General features: G+C 43.1%; 1 protein-coding gene across 2 annotated transcripts in view; it reads left to right on the plus strand.

Moving 5' to 3' along the window:
* The window catches only part of CFAP77 (cilia and flagella associated protein 77), a 102146-nt gene that overhangs the window by 75904 nt on the left and 3978 nt on the right, over positions 1-22264 (plus strand). Inside the window, exons 4-5 of one of the 2 annotated variants that reach the window (XM_038374862.2) lie at positions 7560-7662; positions 11039-11140. In XM_038374862.2, coding sequence (XP_038230790.1) covers positions 7560-7662; positions 11039-11140 — 205 coding nt within the window. The remainder of the gene's footprint in view (positions 1-7559; positions 7663-11038; positions 11141-22264) is intronic. The other variant, XM_043498838.1, reaches the window with a different exon arrangement.

The following is a 22264-nucleotide window of genomic DNA, read 5'->3' on the forward strand; positions in this document are numbered from 1 at the left end:
TCCCTTCTCAAATACTTTCAACAAGCGTGTACCAAAAGTCCCTCAGAAGGTTCTGACGGCTCCCTATTTTCTGCAAGTTCTCGTTCTCCACAAAGTTTTAATGAGCGGCAGATATGATGATGGCCTGCCGTAAAAGGATCCTGTCTAATCTCGGTAGAGCACTATTGGGCAGAACACATGAATCATAGCTGTCAGGATTTATACACACATACACAAAGAAAGTGTCAGACTAATATTTGCAAATTATAATTACCATTTCTCTTGCATGTCCCCTGTGCCTTAATTTTAGATAAATCCCAGCTCCGTGGTATCGGTTGCAAAGCACTGAAGGATCACATTGTGGGGAATAGATTTAACTAGTTTGTAGCTCATTTAAGGTCTACACCATTTCATTTTAATGTGTGTTAATACTTTATTATAGTTAGCATTATTTTTACAGTAAAAAGAACGCATTAAAAGGGTGAAAGTTTCTTTTCCAAGAGATTTCTGGCAGGAGAGTCTACCACATCATATAACCAAGTTAGCAGGAGCCTGTCATTTCTACAGAATGTAGTTATAAATCCTGTCTCTTGAAAATAATTTAGCAGAGGAGTCTATTAAAGACACAGAAAATGTTCCAAGGGTAATAGTTTCAAAAATGTGCATAAATAAATTTTAAACTATGTAGAAAATGTCAACATTAGAAATGGCTCGAACAAGGTGACTATAAATGGAAGAGGCTGGGTTTTTTCCACAGGTATAAATAATTTGTTACATCATATCAAAACTTTTCTCTCCTCTCCTTCCCCTGGCAGGGCCCTTGGGCCAAAACAAAGAAGATCTCACTTGTTGTGAAGGAGCTTTGTTTTAATCCATAATAAATGTTTTGACTGGCTGCTGCCTCCCACCCCCCACACATCTGCATCTGCAAAATAACAACAAAAAAGTATGCCTGATTTAGAACAATGGCATCTGTTTCCAGACATTTAATCAGGGCTACAGGAAGAGAGACTCCTCTCCTTAAGTAACACTAATGTGAGAGTGAATTTCCCCTTAGGTCTGGCTGCAGATGAGAGTTAATGCATTAGTGCCAAATCCTGGGCCCATTGAAATCAATGGCAAAATTCTTAGCAGCTTCGGTAGGACCAGGATTTGACCCATGAAAAGATTCATAGATTCATAGATACTAAAGTCAGAAGGGACCATTCTGATCATCTAGTCCGACCTCCTGCACAGCGCAGGCCACAGAATCTCACCCACCCACTCCTATGAAAAACCTCACCCATATCTGAGCTATTGAAGTCCTTAAATCATGGTTTAAAGACTTCAAGAAGCAGAGAAGCCTCCCTCAAGTCAACCATGCCCCATGCTACAGAGGAAGGCAAAAAACCTCCAGGGCCTCTCCAATCTGCCCTGGAGGAAAATTCCTTCCACCCCAAATATGGCGATCAGCTAAACCCTGAGCATATGGGCAAGATTCACCAGCCAGATACTACAGAAAATTCTTTCCTGGGTACTCAGATCCCATCCATCTAATATCCCATCTCAGGGGATTTGGCCTATTTACCCTGAATATTTAAAGATCAATTACTTACCAAAATCCCATTATCCCATCATACCATCTCCTCCATAAACTTATCAAGTAGAATCTTAAAACTAGATAGATCTTTTGCCCCCACTGCTTCCCTTGGAAGGTTATTCCAAAACTTCACTCCTCTGATGGTTAAAAATCTTCGTCTGATTTCAAGTCTAAGAGTGGGTTTCCCTCTGAAGTTTCTCTGGTTAAAGTTATTGTTGCTGAACTGTTCTTTTTTCCCCCTCCTCCACTCCCTTTTCCACATTTAGCTCATAGAGGATCTTGGAGAAACAAGGTGGAGCATCCGCAATGAAAAGATATAGAAAGCCCCTGCTTCAGCCAAGCACTTGAGCATGGGTGTAACTTTGAACACGCGAGTCACTTAAAATTACACATGTGCTTAACAGCCTTGCAGGATCAGAACCTCAGTGTAATTAATCACAAGAGGGAAGGATCTCTGAAGAAGAGGATCAAACCCAAATTCATCTTTCAACCAGTAAGTTCAACACAGTTAAATAGTCACCTCCGTGGAGCTACAAGACATGCCTCTGTTTCAAAACGAATAACCAGAGTCTGTATTCAAAGCTTAGTTGAATCCCTTCCACACTTATACCTTTACCCCCTATGTACCATGTAGAAGTGAAATTAGTGCTGGTAGAAGGTGCAGTCTTGACAGCCTTGGAGACTGAATCCCTCTGTTTATTGATGACACATATAGCAGTGCACTTGCAGCACAAGCTTCCTCCCACCCTCACTTTTGTGCTTTGGCCCTAACCTGGATTTCATAGCCAGGCTGAGAGGAGCTGAATATACAGTGGGGCAGCACCCTTTGTCTGTTGTGGGGTGGGTAGCAACATCACACAGCAGCAACCCTTCTGAACAACGAATGCGGGGAGGGAATCCTAGTGGACCAGAAAGATGGTGGCCATAAAGTGACGCACCAGTGGGAGTGGATTAGATGTGTCACTGCTCTGTCCGCAGTTTGATCATTTCTATGTTCCAAACGTATCTTTCTGCACGCTGCAAGCCAATGCAATCAGTGATGCTTTCTGTTCCTTTTGTCACACTGGTGGGTACTGTATTAGCAGCTTTCCGATGACATAATATGCAAGCACCGCACCATTGGGACAGTGGCTTGCACTATACCATCCAAATAATAAATAAAGGGTGATAAGCCAAGCAGCAAACAAGTTAATGTGTGTGGCTTTGTATTGTGTTTTTGCAAGGACTAAACAAATGTACCCAGATAGACTGAGTTACTAAACCAGGCTGTCAAATTTAAGTTACCTGCTCAAGAGTTGCCAATTTTTCCCTGGGGGCCCTCTCCTGTGGATAAAAGGTGCTCAGCACTTCACACAATCAGACCAGTTTTGCATTTTCTTTTAGTTAATTATTTTAGTATCTAATTTGCCAAACTCCCTGATGAGAATGTAGATTCAAATCAGAGGGAGAAAAGGAAACCAAGGGACAAGTCAGTGTAATCTTTTGTGTCATGGTGTCCCCTTGCTAGCCAGCTGGTGAATGGTTAGAGTCAGCAGCTGGTTTGTAAGCAAATGCTTGAAAAGACCGACCCCAGCAGCATGTGATCTATGAAATGGTAGATTTGTAGAAAGATGTCTCTTCTCATACAAATGGCCTCTGGGGGTGTATATTGCTAGATTGGGCATCCAGTATCATTAGAAAACACGACCATAGATTAGGCTGTTCTGAAGCATGTGGCGTGCAATAATTAAGTAATAAAAGTCACCGCAGGGGTGAAGGAAACAGAAACAGAAGAATTACTATTTGCATATGCACTGCTGGCATCCTTCTGCACTATTAAAAGATTCTCCAAGCACGAATGGCATTTAAAAGCTGGTTGCTACTGATTTCAGACTGAGTCCTGCTGGAAACGTAGAAGCATAAGAAGGGAGTGGTTCTGTGGACCAGAGGACATGCTCTCTCCACAGAAGACAATCTCCTGGTGCAGGAGGATACAGGAGTAGCCCTGATTGCTAGCCAGTAGTGGTAGTTTCTTGCTGTTAATGCCACTTAGCAGTTGGTCTGGACAAGCATGGAAGAGAGCATTCCTATTGTAGTAGTGGCAACTAAGGCTATGCTACAGGTTTCAGAGTAACAGCCGTGTTAGTCTGTATTCGCAAAAAGAAAAGGAGTACTTGTGGCACCTTAGAGACTAACAAATTTATTAGAGCATAAGCTTTCGTGAGCTACAGCTCCGATGAAGTGAGCTTATGTGAGCATAAGTGTAGCTTATGCTCTAATAAATTTGTTAGTCTCTAAGGTGCCACAAGTACTCCTTTTCTTTATGCTACAGGTGTAAGCAGAGCAGGGTGTCTGGTGGCTACATATTGTAATAGGCTGCTGCTGCTGCAATGGAAGAATTCCTCATCAGAAGGGTGTGTGGGGAGGAGAATTTATAAAAATATTAAAATCAAGATCCCTTCACTTACTCATCATTTAGCGTTTTTAGTTTAACATTTGCTGCTGGAAAAATCATCATGGAATCATAGAACTGGAAGGGACCTCAAGAGGGCATCTAGTCCAGTCCCCTGCACTCAAGGCAGGACTAAGATTACCTAGACCGTCCCTGACAGATGGTTGTCTAACCTGCTCTTAAAACAAAAAAACAAAAACCTCCAATCATGGAGATTCCACAACCTCCCTGGGCAATTTATTCCAGTCCTTAACCACCCTGACAGTTCAGAAGTTTTTCCTAATGTCCAACCTAAACCATCCTTACTGCAATTTAAGCCCATTGCTTCTTGTCCTATCCTCAGAGGTTAAATAAAATTTTTCTCCCTCCTCCTTGTAACCACCTTGTAAACTGTTGGGTCCCCTCTCAGTCTTCTCTCCTCCAGACTAAACAAACCCAATTTTTTCAATCTTCCCTCATCAGTCTTGTTTTCTAGACCTTTAATAATTTATGCTTTTCTCTGGACTCTCTCCAATCAGTCCATGTCTTTCCTGAAATGTGGCACCCAAAACTGGGCACAATACTCCAGTTGAAGTCTAATCAGCACAGAGTAGAGCAGAAGAATTACTTCTCGTGTCTTGCTTATAACACTCCTGCTAATGCATCCCAGAATGATTGCTTTTTTTGCAACAGCGTTACACTGTTGACTCATATTTAGCTTGTGATCCACTATGACCCCCAGATTCCTTTCTGCAGTACTCCTTCCTAGGCAGTCATTTCCCATTTTGTATGTGTGCCACTGATTGTTCCTTGTTAAGTGAAGTACTTTGTGTTTGTCCTTATTGAATTTCATCCTGTTTACTTCAGACCATTTCTCCATCACGAAACTCACCCTGAGGAAACGAACTGTATTCACAGTAAGGATGTTTTCTGCTTCCTTGCTATTGCTCCGTCTTTCACATTGGCTGGTGAAATTAAACCTGCCCTGCCTCCTTGGACCAAAGTCGCAAAGAAGGAAGGGTGCACACACACAGTTCCAATTCTCACAGCTTGCTGCTCTGGCTACTATCAGCTCAATTCGGTTAGCCAGGATACTAGCTGAGAAGCAGCTGCCTTTTTACTCTCTTTATTCTTCCTCGAGGCTTAGCTGAGCCATGTGCTGAGCATGTTACCTCTGGCATCGTACATGCCCTGTACATGCCTCCTGGCGGGAGCATTTCACCATTGTATCCGTTCACACACAGCTAGTGTAGTGGAGCCTGTTGGGAAGCCACATCGAAAACACTGTATTTAGTGTGATATTAAAGTCAGACTTTTACTATTAAGACTCCATCCCTCTCCTCCCCCCCAAAAAAAATTAAAAAGTGGAAAAAAAAGGTTCTCCCAGTTCTTTGCCAACTTTAAGAACTTTATTTTAAGAGGCAGGATGTGTTTGGTGCATATGGAGAAGGCATTGGACTGGGATCCAGGAGATCTGGGCTCAGTTGCCCGCTCTCCTACAGACTCCCTATGTGACCTTGAACAAGTCCATTTAATCTTTGTGCCTCAGTTCCTCCTTGATTAAATGGGGATAATAATCCTTCCCTGCTGCCACATTTTATCTGATCTATTAAGCTGTTTGAGGAAGGGCCTATCTTTTATTTATGTCTGTACAAGGCCTAGCACAATGAGGCCCTGATTTCAGTTAGGGCCTATAGTCAGTAGTTCTACAAATTAAAATTTTGTATGAGCTTCAGAGCAGAGCCCTGCAACCCAGCTCAGACCCAACAGGACCCAATTACAAGTGTTGGGTTCAGATCAGCTCTTCTCCTCCTGCCCATAGGGTTGGTGCAGGGGCAGCTTCAGACCTTGCTCCTGCCAGCCAGCACCATTTTGCTGTTGCAATGCAGAGTGAGTGCGCCAAGGAGTCACAGCACCTCTCACTTCACAACACACACAGCCCAGGTGGGGGCAACAGCAGGCAGGAGCGGAGCATGGAGCCACCACTGGGCCAACCCCATGGGCCAGAGGTGGCAGATGCACTGACTTAAGTTTAGGGGGAAGAGTCGGCGTCAGGACAGAAAACAACTCAACTCTTTTGGGCTTGGCTCATGTGGGCTTGGATCCAATTTAAGTCTGGGTCGGGCTTAAACTTAGGCCTGAGTACACCCACCACTTCGGACATCGTCACTTGTAATGATCACTAAACCGCCGTATCAGGGATACCGTAATCTCTCTTTTGTTTTCATTGTATTTCCTTCCCAGATATAGTTGTTATTTTGTATGAAGTATGGGGGAGGAGGTAAAAAAAATAGGATAAAAAAACAAAAACAAAGCAAAACAAAAAAATTTAAGAGCACCTACCATGCTAGAAATTAGGGTGTGAAATGCAAGGCCTACGATTGGATTCATGCTGGGGGCAGGGGTAGCTTTGCCATCATTAGAAATTTTAAAATCAAGATTGGAGGTTTTTCGAAAGGATCTGAGCTAGTTTAAAGAGAAATTAAATATGTGGCCTCTGTTATACAGCAGGTCAGGCCAGATGACCACAGTGGTCCCTTCTGGCCTTGGAATCTGTGAATCTTTGTGCAGCTTGTGTGATGAGTTCTGGCTCCTCCATATACTGATTGCAGGGATTGAGGTCAGTGAACGATGAAGCTGGGGGACCTTGGCCTGAATGTCTATTTTCTTCATCAGTGAGGAGGAAGTTGCTTTTCAAGACCTTCCTTTCTGAGCACAAATGGATCTTTTTTCTGATGGAACATTTCAACTCTCGTTTAAGATGCTTAATGGGCAAGGTATTTATCAGCATCTTTCCTTTGTCCCGCTACAGCTGGAAGCCCCTCCAAGGCCCAGTCTGCCAGGCCTTCAGTTTGGCCCTGCTGTTGCCTGGTTCAGCTTCTTTGGCACATGGGAGCTCTGATGGACTTCAGATCCTCTCATCACACCACCTCACTCTTTGTGCCCCCTTGTTAATTCAGAGGCAACTGCCACTCAGTTGGGTGGGGAACGTACTGACAAAGGCAGGACCTCTGGAGGCCTGTCAGGGCCAGAATCACAGCTCAAAGCTCTCAGATATTGATGTGAAGGCTCAGCACAGCCTTTTATCATTTTTCCCTGCGCTACTTGGTTTCCAAAATGGATGCCCCAAGTCCAGAAGGCTAGAATGTGTTGTCTCTAAGTCTTAGCTGGGTCCAGACTGAGTTGTCATGCAAGGTGCTGCTTGCAATCCTTCCACCATACTAGAGACCTTTATTGCTGGAGATCAAGCTGTCCCAATATTGTGCAGGAAGGCACATTTGGTGATCGGAGTGTGAAGAATGCACTAGGGAAGCTTACACTATATATTGCATGGTTATCTTGAGCAAATACTATACATCGGGCTTATAGTGCTGTGTGAGCGTACATAATACGGTTTCTTTCTGCAGCAGGGCCTTCTCATCAAAACAAATTTTCGTGTTTCCAGCAGAGATGATATAGCCATAGGATTCTCACCAGTCGCATTTGCCATCCTCTGCAGATATAAATCAAAGTCTTTTTTAGAGGGACCAAATGGGTGTACCCCTGAGGTGCTTTGGCCCATTGTGATTTTATCTTCTGAATGTTTTGTAGGCCTTCCACTCCCTTCTTTGACCTTCTCCAGCACAGGTACAAGGAGGTGTGGATGGAGCAACAGAGGGCAATAGCCATTGCCCAGCAAGTGGAAAAAAAAAAGGTAACAGCACTTTGGATGTAGTATCCCTCACTTCCTGTCCTAAACTTGTGTAGCTTTGCTGACCACTGTTAAGCCACTGCTTTGTTCCTCCCCAGAGTTGGAAACATTTCAGTAGTGGGTGGAGAGTGCAGGGCTTTTATACTCTCACTCCCTAAGTATGTAGGGTTTGGGGGATATGCCTCAGCCCCTAGCAGCTCAAAAAGGTTCCATGGTTGGGCCAGGACTTTTCCTACAGAGCCACTTCATGTAGGCAATGCATTTGGAGAACAAGAGCTGCTAGTAAGCAAGGCCTCCCTACATCCCCTTTTTATTTTTATAAATACCTGTGGGATTTTTCAGGGCAAAAGGCAATGCCCTAAATGTCAATTGCTATAAGATCAATGATAAGTTTAAAGATGGAGCTTTGGTTCCGTGGCTGCTAATAGCACCATCAAAACAAAGCAAAAAGATCTTAAAGTACTGCATTTTCTGCGGCAAAGCATTTTCCCTCTGCAGAAATGTCTGTATTTCTCTTTTTTCCTTTCCATTAAAGTCAGCTTGGCTTCAGCTAGCAGGTATCTAGAGCATTGTTCTAGGTCAGCATACACCACCATAGCTATATAGTGCAAATCTCAAGAATTGTACAACTGAGTATATGTTTTAGGGATGGGGGGCAGATTTTTAGAGGTATTTAGGCACTGAAAGAGGCAGATAGATGCTTAATGGGATTTTCAAAATACCCTTGGCACCTAACCCCGAATGACTCAATAGGAATTAGGTTTCAGAGTAGCAGCCATGTTAGTCTGTATCTGCAAAAAGAACAGGAGTACTTGTGGCACCTTAGAGACTAACAAATTTATTAGAGCATAAGCTTTCGTGGGCTACAACCCACTTCATCAGATGCATAGAATGGAACATATAGTAAGATATATACATACACGCACATACAGATAAGTTGGAAGTTACCATACAAACTGTGAGAGACTAATTAGATAAAATGAGCTATTATCAGCAGGAGAAAAAAAAATTTGTAGTGATAATCAAGATAGCCCATTTAGGCAGTTGACAAGAAGGTGTGAGGATACTTAAGGAAATAGATTTAATATGTGTAATGACCCAGCCACTCCCAGTCTCTATTCAAACCCAAGGTAATGGTATCTAGTTTGCATATTAATTCAAGCACAGCAGTTTCTCGTTGGAGTCTGTTTTTGAAGCTTTTCTGTTGCAAAATTGCCACCCTTAAATCTTTTACTGAGTGGCGAGAGAGGTTGAAGTGTTCTCCTACCAGTTTTTGAATGTTATGATTCCTGATGTCAGATTTGTGTCCATTTATTCTTTTGCCTAGAGACTGTACAGTTTGGCCAATGTACATGGCAGAGGGGCATTGCTGGCACATAATGGCATATATCACATTGGTAGATGTGCAGGTGAACGAGCCTCTGATGGCGTGGCTAATGTGATTAGATCCTATGATGGTGTCACTTGAATAAATATAGGTTTCAGAGTGGACAGAGTTGGCATTGGGCCATCTTGATTATCACTACAAAAGTTTTTTTTTCTCCTGCTGATAATAGCTCATCTTAACTAAGTAACCTCTCACAGTTTGTATGCTAACTTCCAACTTATCTGTATGTGTATATATCTTACTATATGTTCCATTCTATGCATTCGATGAAGTGGGCTGTAGCCCACGAAAGCTTATGCTCTAATAAATTTGTTAGTCTCTAAGGTGCCACAAGTACTCCTGTTCTTTTTTCAATAGGAATTAGGAATCTAACCTACCTAGGCAGTTTTGAAAACCCAACTATGCACCAATCTGCATCTTTAGGTGCCTAAATACCATTTAAAATCAGGTCCAAGGTTCCCACTGTGATTGAAAACCCTCATATCAATTAAGGTGAATGGGCTTGATTGTCCTTAACAGTAAGGCCTCTTTTTCGCCGCTGCAGTGGGAAGTGGCCTTTTTGTTAATGACAATTGGGCCCAAAGTCTTCTGACATTCCGGAGTCCTCCAAGGAATTCTATCTTCACCCTGGGAGTCCCAATAAAAGATCTCAGAACAATGTCACCCCCAGAGATGGACTTTCTGCAAGTTACTTGGCACCAGTGACTATCCTAACATACGTTCCAACATGTGTTAAAATTAGTAAAGGCATCAGCTCTGATGTAGGCATTGCTTGTCTGTCTCCAGCAGGCAGAGTGGTAGTCCGAGTGTGAAACACAGCACCATTATATGCAGCAATATTGTAATAACATTTAAAAGCAGCCAATGACTGGTTTATTAGTTAATGGCTCAAGGAAGAGTTGAGTTAATATGGTAATGACCAGTTTCAGTGGTATTATTGCCATTACAAAGTATGTTTTATAGTTGAAGTGCAAGAATACAATGTTTTTAATTAGCAGCTATTTTACAGCTGCATTGTCTGGAATGTTGGAAAATACATTGCTACCTGATCTATTAATGACTGATTTTTTTTTTAATCTTAGAGAGAGACTATTGTGTTTCCCTCCATTTTATCAAGAGTTCCTGAAATCTGCAGGCATCTCCTATTGAATTAAGGAATGCAAACCTAAATACTAGACTGCACTTAGGTGATACAGAATCCTGGGTTTCACCATATAGCCAAAAAAGTTCACAAAACCTGTAGCACTTTGTGTGATGAGTCTATCAGATGCTACAGACTAAGCATGGTCATGCTAGGATAGTACTTGAATGGCCAACAGTCAAGAAATCCACACCTTGCAGGGTGAACTCTTCTCCTGGGTCAGTATTGAACCACTGTTCTAGCATGGAGAATAGGGCTCTGTGCTGTCCCTTTGGGATGGAGTATAAAATAGAGGTCCTGATCACTTTTGGTCACTAAGAATCCCATAACCATTTTTGCAAGAGTAGGCCCATTAACCTTTACGCCCTGCTCAGATCAGAACTACATCATCTGATTATCTAAAATACCTCTGCAATTCAGTTAAATGTTGATAATTTTCTTCTTCCTCTTCAGAACAGCTGCCCTGTTTCACTCCAGAGGTGGCTGCATCATAGTGATGCAGAAAACAATGCTTCTGCGTGGTTTTATCCGCTTATTACATTTGTTGAACACTGAGGTTTTCCTGAGCAAAATGTTCTCTGCATCAATACCAGCTAGAGTTAAAAGTTAATATGAGAGGAAGACCTAGACCAATTAAATAGGAGTATCCCCTTTACCCAAAGGCTGCCTCTAAAGACCATCGATCCAAAAATGATTTATCAAGAAATGTTTAATTCACACAATTATAATTCTGTCGGGATGAGGTCTAAATTACCACTGCATATTGGAGATCATCTTATCCATGAAAGCATCTATTCACTGGAGTAGGCTTGTTCCTAGGTGGTTATTTCCCACATCTTATTTGCCTTTAGTTGCAGAAAAATAAAGTCTATGAAACTCGGACCACGCTTCTCAGAAAACAACCACCGCCTGTGAAATTGGATTCTCTTTGGCACATGCCCCACTTTCAGAAGGTATGATTGGGCACCTGCACAGATACATGTGTAACCCATTTAACACAATACAACAGTGTGCTTGGTATTATTGTACAAAGCAAACAAAGACAGCCCTTGCCCTGAAGAGCTTGCAATCTAAAGCCCCAGTTTTGCAAACACTTACACATATTTAATTTTAAGCATGTGAATTGCCCCATTGACTTCAGTTGTACCACTCTCAGGGTTGAAGTTAAGAATGTGCATGTTTGCAGCATAGGGGCCTAGAAGACAGATACGGAGGAAATAGGAACCTCCAGGTCACTCCCTCCTTCAGGCTATTTGTTTGCCAAATTCTTCTGAACACTTTCAACAGCTTTGCCAGATTAGAAACGCATCTTTTTATGCCTCACTCTTAAAACAAGCTGGATCTTTTATTCTTCGTTAATAGCTGAACCTCAAACGTACCCCTGAAATGAGCAAGCAATACTGTTCAGAAAACAGGCATTTACAAAGCGTGCCATCTTGTTGCTTTGCTCTATAAATAATTCATACCGGGTTAATTTGGTTCAAGAAGTATTGTTACCCTGAGAATTACAGGTTTCCAGAAAAGTCTGCACTCTTGGTATTCCTCTAAACTGTCTGATTGACAATAGTCTCCTTGAGATTGAATGAAGGGTCTGCTGAGGTTTATAGAACCACATGACACTTACCTAATTTGATCCAGGTAAGAGTCAAGATTAGTTTCATGTCCTAGCATGGGATCTAAGCACCTCACTGTATTAATCTCTGCCCCCTGTTGCACTCTTAGGTGCTTTTTTGAATTCTGGGATCTTTGTTTGTGGTGTAAATTACAGAGAAACTGCAAGTACAGAGCCAGGGGGCATTTTACAAAGAAAACGAAGAAGGGAGCTAGGCTGAAGGGGAAAACAACTGAAAGTCTGAGCATCCAAAACCTGTGGGGAGTTTACATGGCCACATCTGGCATTGATAGATACTATTATAAAGAACCCCTTAGCACTGGCCAACATTTCGGGGGGGGGAGGGTGGAGAGGGGGGTTAGTTTTAGCCGCTACGTTGATTTAAACTGTGGTTTAAATAATGAAGAGGATTCGTGACTTCCTGAAGCTAATCTACTTGAACAAGTTTCAGAGTTTCGACCAGGAAATATGTTTTGCACCACCTTGATGTATGCCTCTTACGTCCTGCCTAAGTCTGTCCTATTAGCATATGTCAGTAATCATTTATCCTAGTTGCCTGTCAGCTCGGAGCTGCTGCTGCAGCTAATGTCTGGGAAAGAACATGACCGATCGCTGTTAAACAGATTGTGTAAGTCACACGAGATACTGGGGCATGCCTTTGCTTTATAGCTCCTTTCACCCTGGACCTTTCCATCACTATTCATTTTTCAGTCTCTCTCTGTTTTTCTTTTTCACTTTCCCCCTTTTGTTTTGTCCGTTAGAGTAGTTGGGTTTTTATATATTGCCCACACAGGCAGTCTCATGCACTCTTTTCCAAGTTCTTCTCTATCTGCTCTTCCCTTGGTCTGCTGGGACTGTTCCACATGTGGGATCCAGGCCTTAGCCAGTTTTCTGTAGAGGCCTATCGATTCCATAATCCTTCTGTTTCTTTACATTAATCTGGAAAGCGTTGCTTCTCCCCAGCTGCAGATATGATTTGCTATCAGTCCATATGAGAGCTTAGATTGGGAAAGGCAATGCTCAACAGGGCTTCAGAGCAGGATTCCCATAAAGGGAAATGAAATATTTCCATTGTGCGGCCCTGAAACTATTTGCCGAGTTAATACAACAATAATAATAAAACAAAGGAGATCCATGGTCCTATGGCTGACAGTTCCATGGCCATGTACCTCTACTCAATGGTTTCCAGTCCCTGGCCTTAAACATATCTCCCACTTATAACTTCATATGAGGGGTGGTGAAACAGTTCTATTAAAATACTAACTGGTCCAACTGTTGAACCACACTGAACCCAAGCGTTTGTTGAGGTTTTAAGAAGTTGGATGAACTTCAGTTGTGCCTGCTGCATTTATTTAATTCCAGCCAGAACAAGAAGGAGCAATACCAGAATCATATAAGAAAGCCTGTTCTCCTGATATTTCAGAGCAGGGCAGAATTAGGAGGTATAATCCAACCTTTTGTGCATGGTGCAAGGTATCTTTTTACACAAGCACTTTCTTGGTTGTGGTAAAGTGGCTGCAGTCTTAGTGAAAACTAAATATGATGGCACAGGGAGGGGAGCGGATAGTGCTGTCGACTGCAGGCAGTTTATCATGACACTACCTTTAATCTATATAATATGCCCTGATGCTTTGGTGATGGGGTTAAAAAAAAATCAATGAGTTAATAAACAATATAAATCTCAAGAATTTGTTCTCGTTAGATTTCCAACCCATAAGAGGTTAGGAGAAGCTTCTCATAAGGCTTAAATGGCATCTGGACTGGATCCTATCAGTTAGTGCAAGAAAGTCTATGCACTCAGAACTGTTTATAGACCAGTTTAAAGTCTAACAGCTCCCCTAGACCAGCCCCCTTCTCCCAGGCTTCCTACTTCTCTCAAGAAACCCTCTCCCAAGCACCATCTCCTGCAATCTTCGTCACTGCTCCTTAGCCAGCCCACCCTGGTCTCGCCGTGCCCCACTCCTGTGCACTTTCAGAATTCTGCCTTTGGAGCAGAAGCCAGCCCTGTATGGTACCTAAGGTCCAGCAGAGCAGGGAGGTGCTCCAGCAGAGATGAGGAGCTCCACAAATCAGACAGCCCACAGCTGGATTTTAACTATAATGTCTCTCCAGCTCCACCCTCTGTTCTTGGGGGCCTCTGCATTACCCAGGGGAAACTCAAAAGAACCCCCTACACCTCCTGGCCACTGCTACATTTCCCCCAAGGAAGGAGGAGCATTTAAAGCCAGTTTATGGCAGCTGTCTAGAGTGTATGTGTAAGGCGTATTCTCCAGAGAATGGCAAGAAGTGAGGGTGACGGCAGTGCAGCAGATGGTTCTCGGCCTTGGAGCATAATGTTTTGGTCTAATGTGCCCTATAACACACAGGGCACTTAATATACTGTCTTGCATTATTTAGCTGTGGAGGGTAATTGGGGATTCAGGAGAAGTGTTGCTATGATACAAGACTGGAAGGCAGGAAATCCTGGTTCCACTCCAGGTCTGCCACAGACTTGCCGAGAAACTTGCGCAAATTCTATGCTTCAGTTTCCCCATCTGTAAAATGGGTACAATAAACCTTTCTCATCTCAGTGAGGGGAGTGGGGTGGAAGGGTTGTAAAGTTCAACTGATGTTTGCAAAATGTTTTGAGACCCTCCTCTGGAAGGCACCCTGAATGGACACCGATATTGTATTAATACTTTGCTCTCACATAGAGTTTGACAAGCATTAATCAAGCCTCAGCACTGCTAGGAGGTGGATATCATAGGTGCCGATTTTGCTCACACCAGTGGGTGCTCGACCCCCCTCTGCCCCCAGCCCTGCCCTGACTCCCCCTGCCCCACCTCCATTCCAACCCCTTCCCCAAAGTCCCTGCCCCAACTCCGCCCCCTCCCTGCCCCTATTCTGACTCCTTCCCCAGCCATGCCGCTTCCCCGCCTCCTCCCCTGAGCACACCACACTCCCGGTCCTCCCCCCTTCCTCCTGGAGTTTGCTACGCCACCAAACAGCTGTTTGGCAGTGCCAAGCACTTGGAGATAGGCGGAGAAGTGGAGATGTGGCACGCTCAGTGGAAGATGCAGAGGCGGAGCAGAGGTGAGGTGGGGCAGGAGTTGGTGCGTGGCTGCCAGTGGGGGCAGAGCACCCACTAATTTTTCTCCATGGGTGCTCCAGCCCCGGAGCACCCACGGAGTCGGTGCCTATGGTGGATATTATTCCTGCGGCAAAGCTGGAACAGGGAAGAGAAGGAGATTCAACAGCGGCAGCGAGAGAGCAAGTGGTGTGAAGCTTCCTCTCTCTTAATGATCAAACTTTGTCCTTGCACATCATCTTTCAGGTGCCTTACAAACATAGGGCCTGATCTCACATTGATTTCCATGGGAAGTGAGAGGGCTGAGCGCCCTGTAGCATCATATCCTTGTAATGGGAGAATAAACTCTATGGTAGTGACATTATTCTTTTAAGCTTATGAAAAGGAGAGGAAAATTTCTCATACATTTTGCTCTGATCACTTACAGAGAGGGGCAGAAATTGGGCGCACAGATCTTCAACAGCCCTTAGACTGGAGTCAACACTGAATCCACCGAGGACTTTCACCTGACCTCAAACTAGTGTTTGGTGGGAGGGAGGAGGAGGAGGAAATGAAGGAGCTTTGCTCTTTTCCACTAATTGCCTCTGTCCATTCTCCACAGCTCCATGGTTCCGTGACATTACATAGTCATTCAGTCATTAAAGTATAGACAAATTGACTATATTTTCGTTTGGATTTAGGTTTCAGCCCCACTGCTTTAGAATAATGGCACATGCTATTCAGCTAACCATTTGATTTACAAGCTTTCATGCACTGTACAGTTTGTTCTTACATAACAGCTCTTTGTGGAAGACTAACCCTGATTCCTGTCTCCTAGGGCCCCCAGCTCGGCAGGCACTGCCCAGCTCGCTGATATAATAGGATAGTGGGGAACCAGTGACACACCAAGGTGCAGTTCATTAGTGAAAGTTGCTGATTTGTGGTATTTTTACAAGACACAACAGGCAGTTGCTCTAGGCTTAACCCCTTGTTTATCCCAACAGGAAGCCTCTACCCACCCACCCAAAGAAGGGAAAGGACACTTTTCCGTTGATTTGTTATAGTTTTGTTTCAGTTCCTCGGTTCCAGTTTTGCTAATGCAGCTCTTGTGTGTCCAAGAAATTCTCTGTGGCCCATTTTATTTCTCCTTGCTAAAACTTAGCCTTGAGGGGACCACACTCTAGCGAGTGAAGGGACAGTGACAATCCTGCACAGTGAAAAACAAACTTGTGTGTGATTAGATACAACTACGTACATACACTGCAGAATGCAGGGGAATTCCAGCTATGTACAGCCCAGAAAAATTCACCTTGCACCCTTTAGACAATCTGTCCTTTCTAGACATGGGACTAAATACATAGGGGATTGTAAACAGTGGCCAGCCACTCAGAAGGGGCATGTGCATAAATACGTAGACCACCTCCCTTACTCATTGTTACCATCTGTTATGCTCCGCTGCAATGCTGATCATACAGGATGTGCAGAATGAGTTCTTCTGTAACTTATCAGAGGAGCTGGGACTGGGGGTGATGCGAGCTGTTTCACTGGTTAGCACACATATATGCCCATAACCACCCAGAATTTGGCTATAAATTTGTTTTGCCTTTAAATCAACCAAATTCCGATTATTTTATAAGGATGTTTTTCCTTGTAGGCCTGAAGGTCAGGATTCCAGCAATGCCCTTTTTGCAAAACACTCTGTGTAGCAGCCAAGTAATTAAATTTATAAGAAGGAAATCTGGGACCCAAATTTCGCTGTACGAAATCCCAGATCCAAACATTCCCAAGCTTTAAAGAACTTTGGCACCAGTCCACCCTTTGCAGTGCGAACTAACTGCAAGTCAAAGCAAACAGAACCAAACAGTTTTTGTGTGTCCCCTATATACAAACCAACCTTGTGCTCCCACATTAGGGGCACAGAGTGACATCTCTGCATCTATGCTGGAGAGGGGCTGCAACAAAGCTTTTTTTATTTTTTGAATACCTTGCGGCTATATGGAATGGTTTGAAAAGGAAGAGGTCATGAAAATCTTGAGCTTCAGAAGAAGAAAAGAGGTTAAGGTAATTTTGGGGACCTAAATAAGCTGGACTCACCTCCTTGAATATTACCATGTGAGTTGATGAATCATGCTGTCATAATCTGACAGTGGTTGCCTAAAACCTCACCTTGCTAATAGGCAAGGATCCTGCTGGAAAGAATTGTGTTTTGCTGTTATGCACTGGATACAAGGAAGGTGGAAGTGGCTTTCTAGAAAGAAGACACAGGATGCAAGCTGAGCAGTCCTGGGGGAGGAACCCTGGAGCAGCCAGAACTGGGGAGAAGGATTTGGCTTGGATTTTTGTGTTTCATTTTGAGTTTCTTTTGAAACTAAAACCAAACCCTATGAGAGGGGTAAATTTGGATGCACAGCAATCTAATCAATGACAACTCCAAAGATGAGTTGCTCACATAGCTCTCTGCAATGCACTGGGCCAGCTTGGCTTCTGACCTCATATCTCAATCATGGATGTATCTGACCCTTTATCTTTTTAAGGGTCATGATTTGCCTGTTTTGGTTTAACAAAACAGAATTTAGTCCTAGGTGTCAATTCTGATTCTGGCAGGAAGCTGCTGTTGAAATATAGCATTTGTACAGCACCAAACACAGCGAGAGCCAGTCCTGGTTGGAGCCTTTTGGCTCTACTCAAACATAAATGTTTAATACTAATAATAAGCTAGCATGTCAGTAAGCCAAAATTGGACAGTCTGTACTAGCTTCTAGTCTCAGTTGTGCTGGTATAAATCCAGAATGGCTGTCAACTTGGGTAGAGTTACTCCAGATTGCACTGATATAAAAGAGAAGAATTGGCCCGTCGGAATAAATATACCTACACACTGTCATTGAAACGCATTAGTGTCTCTTTACTCACTAGAGGTTTAAACTCACGTAGGAATGCAGGCTCACTTTCCAGGGAAAATATTCTTGTTTACTTGGGCACAAAAGAAAAAGAAAAAGAAAAAAGAGAAATCCCACAACAACTTTGGACAAAATATTTGTCAACATACACTGCTTTCTCAAACAGATAAAATAAGCTGCACTCAATACGCTATATGAATAAGCGATAAGCAATTGACAAGCAAGTGTTAGGATACCTTGGCAAAAGACTTAATTTGTAACCTAGCACAAAATCAAAGACACTGTCAACGGATGAGCGGCTCTCCTTGAATATGCCTTGCATTACCTGAGAAAGCACTGTCAGGTAAATTTCCAGTGAAAGTAATTAAGGAATCCCCACCGTATAAATGTTGTAGCAAAATTCTGGGCTCCAGAATTTGATTCTCACCAGGGATCTGATATCTGCTCACAGCCTGATCCTTCACAAAAATTAACAGTTGAGGTTTAATAAAAAAAAAAAAAAGAGTAGAGTTTGGTTTTTTTTCTGCTGCACCTCTATTTCTATCTAAGGAACTGAACTGACAAGCACAGCTCATGTAACCTAGCAATTGTTGTCTTGTCAGAAAAGCCTTAGCCTGTGCTTAAATAACCAGTGTTGGATACATGTAATACACACTGGGCTAGCTGTTTAGATCTGGCATTTATCTTCAGAAGTTTGAGGCAGACAGCAAAAAACTTCACACATTCAGGGTGTTATAAAACTCATCTCCTGGAGATCTAGATCATGCTTGGAGAATAGAGTAATGGCCAAGAGAGCTTTCCATGCTAAGCTGTAGTTGACATCTAGCTCAGGTCAGAATATTGACTGACCAAGAGTCAATAGTATCTGAGGGTTGTTCTGCAGCCTATGTCAATTGAATTGGTGGATCTCAGTCCAGTTCCTAGTGGACTCAGAGCTCTGCATCAAATACCACAATGGCCTTTAATTGGCACCTTGTAAGCAAGTTAGATGCCTTGATGATAGACACTATATAAAAACCTAAGGCAGATAATCTCAGCAGAGGCACCAAAGATTGAATGGGCTATGGAAAATGGAACTACCATTTTATCCTTCAGGTGACCCTTCCAGATCTGGGTTGGGGCAACGTGAGGGGAATCTTACTCCTGTCTGTGCAATCCTTGTTTTATGGATAAATTGAGGACTTCAGTCTCAAGTGTTGGCCACAGGCACTAAAATCACTTTGGTTTCTGCTAACACTTTTGCATAATGTTAGCCGAGACCTCACCCAGCATGGCAGCTCTGATCACAGCCCCTGGTACTCCCCTTCCCATATATTTAATAACCCCAGTAATCCTATTTTCACCAGTATCCCTTTTCATGTCTACAGTGTAATTAGTAACTTCTCCCCTTGTGTCTCTAAGCCCTCTTCAGCAATCCTCAGTTTACCCTTCCTTCTCAGTGCACGGATGGCCCTCGGTGCTTTTCCCTCTGACTGTCTCCACTGCTCTTCCAACTCCTCCACTTCTCCTGATTGAAACTGATGTAAGGGAAAGCCGGATCAGGTCCTGAAGTTCTCTTTTAAAAAGGTTTACCACCTTCTGATCAGAGATAGGCCCAATCCAAAACCTAAACCCAAATACCTCAGAACCATTTGGAAGTTGATTTGCAACTGGTCCACTTCCGCTGTATGTTCAATGAACCATGCCAAAATCTGAGATCCAGACATACGCACTGAACTTAGCAGCTCAGACCAGCTCTTGTTTTTGATGGAGAAAAAAAAAATCTATGTTTTAAATTGCTTTTCCTCCACATTTTGTTTTTTAAAAATTGAGTGATTTTAGTGCTGGTGGAAGATCCCAGATTGACAGCCCTGGAGACTGAAGGCCTCAAAGTGTCCATAAGATAAGGTAGAGCACAGGCAGTGTGTAGTCTTCCCCATACTAATACCTCCAGGGCTGAGAAGGTAAGCTCAGTATCCACATTCATTCAAATTCTTGTCCCCCTCATTGGCTACCAACAAGGGTTGGCAGCTGGTGCCTGTTCTGCTGATGTTTCCTGTCCAGGGGATACTTAACTATGAGCAAATGACTCAGACCAGTTTGCTTTCATCATCTTTTTGCAAATGTAATACAAATCGTGTCCTCAGCATGCACTGCAGGGTACCTCCATCACTACTTTCACTATGTACTAAGCACATGCGAATGCTTTTTAAAATCACCTCATGTTTCATACCATGGGTCCCTTTTCTACCTTCAACACAGGACACATTTACCAACAGGTTTGTTGGTCTAGAGAATAAGCTCTCAGTTAGCACGCATGAGGTCCTGGGCTTAACTCCCCAGGATGCTCTGACAGCCAATGTGAAAGTTATCTAGATCCAGTGTCAAGGTGAGTTGGATGAAGATCCAAATGGGTGAATTCCTCTAGACCAGTGGTTTTCGATCTTTGGTCCACAGACCTCTGGGGTCCGCAGACTGTGTCTAAGATAGCCAAAGGGATCCACACCTCCATTTGAAAATTTTTAGGGGTCCACAAATGAAAAAAGGTTGAAAACTACTGCCCTAATCCCTCCCAAGGCCAAGTGACAAGTGACTTTTGGTGCTCAACTTAAGACATCTTAAAGGGCCCTAATTTTCAGAAAGTGCTGAGCAGTTACATTCTGCCAATCAGCCCCCTTTAAAGTGTCTCAAGACAAACAAAAAAAATCGCTAGTTACTTTTGAATGTCTTCATGTTTCTGAAGCAAAATAAGAATATTCCACACACACAAACACCCCATTGTGTCTTGTAATCTCTTTATTTTTCTTTTAATTAGAAAAGAAAATATGGAGTGCGAAGAGGGAAATAACCCTCCATTTATTTAACTTGCTAACCACTCTACCTACAGTAATAGCCACAGTATTTATAACCCTAATAATCCAGATGCTAAATCCTCCGAGTTTGGTGCAGCTGTGGACAGAATAACATCTGCTTTAAAAATACATCCTGCTTGTAACTTGTCATGGCATTTGTTGACAACCCTATTGAAAGCAGCTCTCAATGTGACTGTGAAGGATCTTTCAGTACCTCTCTCTCTTTCCCAGACAGTTTTTGAAAGGGAGGTGGCGAGGGGGACCCATCAATACAGGGAGAAAAAGGCATCAGCAGCCAGAATCGGCTGATGAGGCTCCTCACCTGGGCCCCCAGCGCACCGCCTCCAATTAAATCAAAATGGTTTGTTTTTAATGGTCTTTTACACTGACAAGTGGGCTATCATTCCAGGCCCAGATAGCTGTCAGGGAGCAGAGGCAAATCCTCCGTTGATAATGCCCAATGCTTCCAATTAGGAACCGAGGCCGCTCCTGGCACGCTAACGATTCCCCAGCCTCCCCCTAGGCTCCTTCGGCGCTGGCTGCTTCGTCTTCACTCCTCCTCCACCGCAAATTACTGACACAAAACGGAGGCGCCCTGGCGTCTCCTCACCACGCCAGGCCCGGGCCCTGTTGGGTTTAATGAGGCGATGGAAGTTTTTGCGGCTCTTTCGCTAAATTCTTTTCTTGTTTGACAGCTGCTCGAGTGTTGACCTTATAAAAGATTTAGTGTTTCTCATTATTTTCTGTCAAGCTTCACAAGTGATGGCTTCACGGAAATCATTTGCATCCATATATGTATGTGTGTGTGTGTGTGTGTGTGTGTGTGCGCGCATGGGGATATTGTGTATATAGGTGAGAGTGCACATGTGTACTTGTCTCCCATATTGTGTGCTATTTTTCACTGGAAAGAAATCTACAAATATGACAGAGTTATTTTGTGTTGATTTTTTTTTTTAAGAAAACTTAAGAGCCTGCCTTTGTTAGGATCCTGTAAATGAGCGATGCTTTGGAAAGGGAGTAAAGATTGTTTTCCTGTGATAGAAGCTTAAGAAAGGGTTTTGTCACCTGCTAAAGGGATTAAATCAAGTGGGTGATGGGGAAATGAAGGGGAGTCTGGGGGCATCCTTTTTGTTAACATGAAGAGTCATACAGGGATTGGATCCTACCTCCCCATACGTGTGTAGTTTGGGATAGAGCTCACAAAAGGAACAGGCAACTGGATGCAGGTCCTTTCACAGAGGCAAGAAAAGCCATGACCCCATTCATTCCCCACCTAGCATCCCTTAACAGGTTCATCTTCAAAAGCAAATCTTTCAAATAATTTAATCCAGTTATAGCAATCAAATATTCTGCCACTCTCCCATGGAGCCCTGTTCATTAATAAATACTAGTAATCAATTTATACATTCAAAGGGCTAAAGTGGTAATATAAATGTAAATGTAGATTTCTAATAAAACATTTCTAGCAAATTTAGTTCCTATATACTTGGAGCAAAATAAAAGTCTCAGGGGCAGATTCTCAGCATCACTCTGGAGCTCTGCCAGTTTTCACCAGCTGAGGATCAGGCCCTCAGTGTTTATTGTCTTTTGTACTATTTATCCATCCTCCATTAAAACGATAGATCAGCCTTTACTTGCAATGACTTTTGCACAACAATGCTAATGCTTGGTAGGTGATTCTTTATATTTTT

Source organism: Dermochelys coriacea, chromosome 16 (genome assembly GCF_009764565.3).
Source record: "Dermochelys coriacea isolate rDerCor1 chromosome 16, rDerCor1.pri.v4, whole genome shotgun sequence".
Classification (NCBI taxonomy): domain Eukaryota; kingdom Metazoa; phylum Chordata; order Testudines; family Dermochelyidae; genus Dermochelys; species Dermochelys coriacea.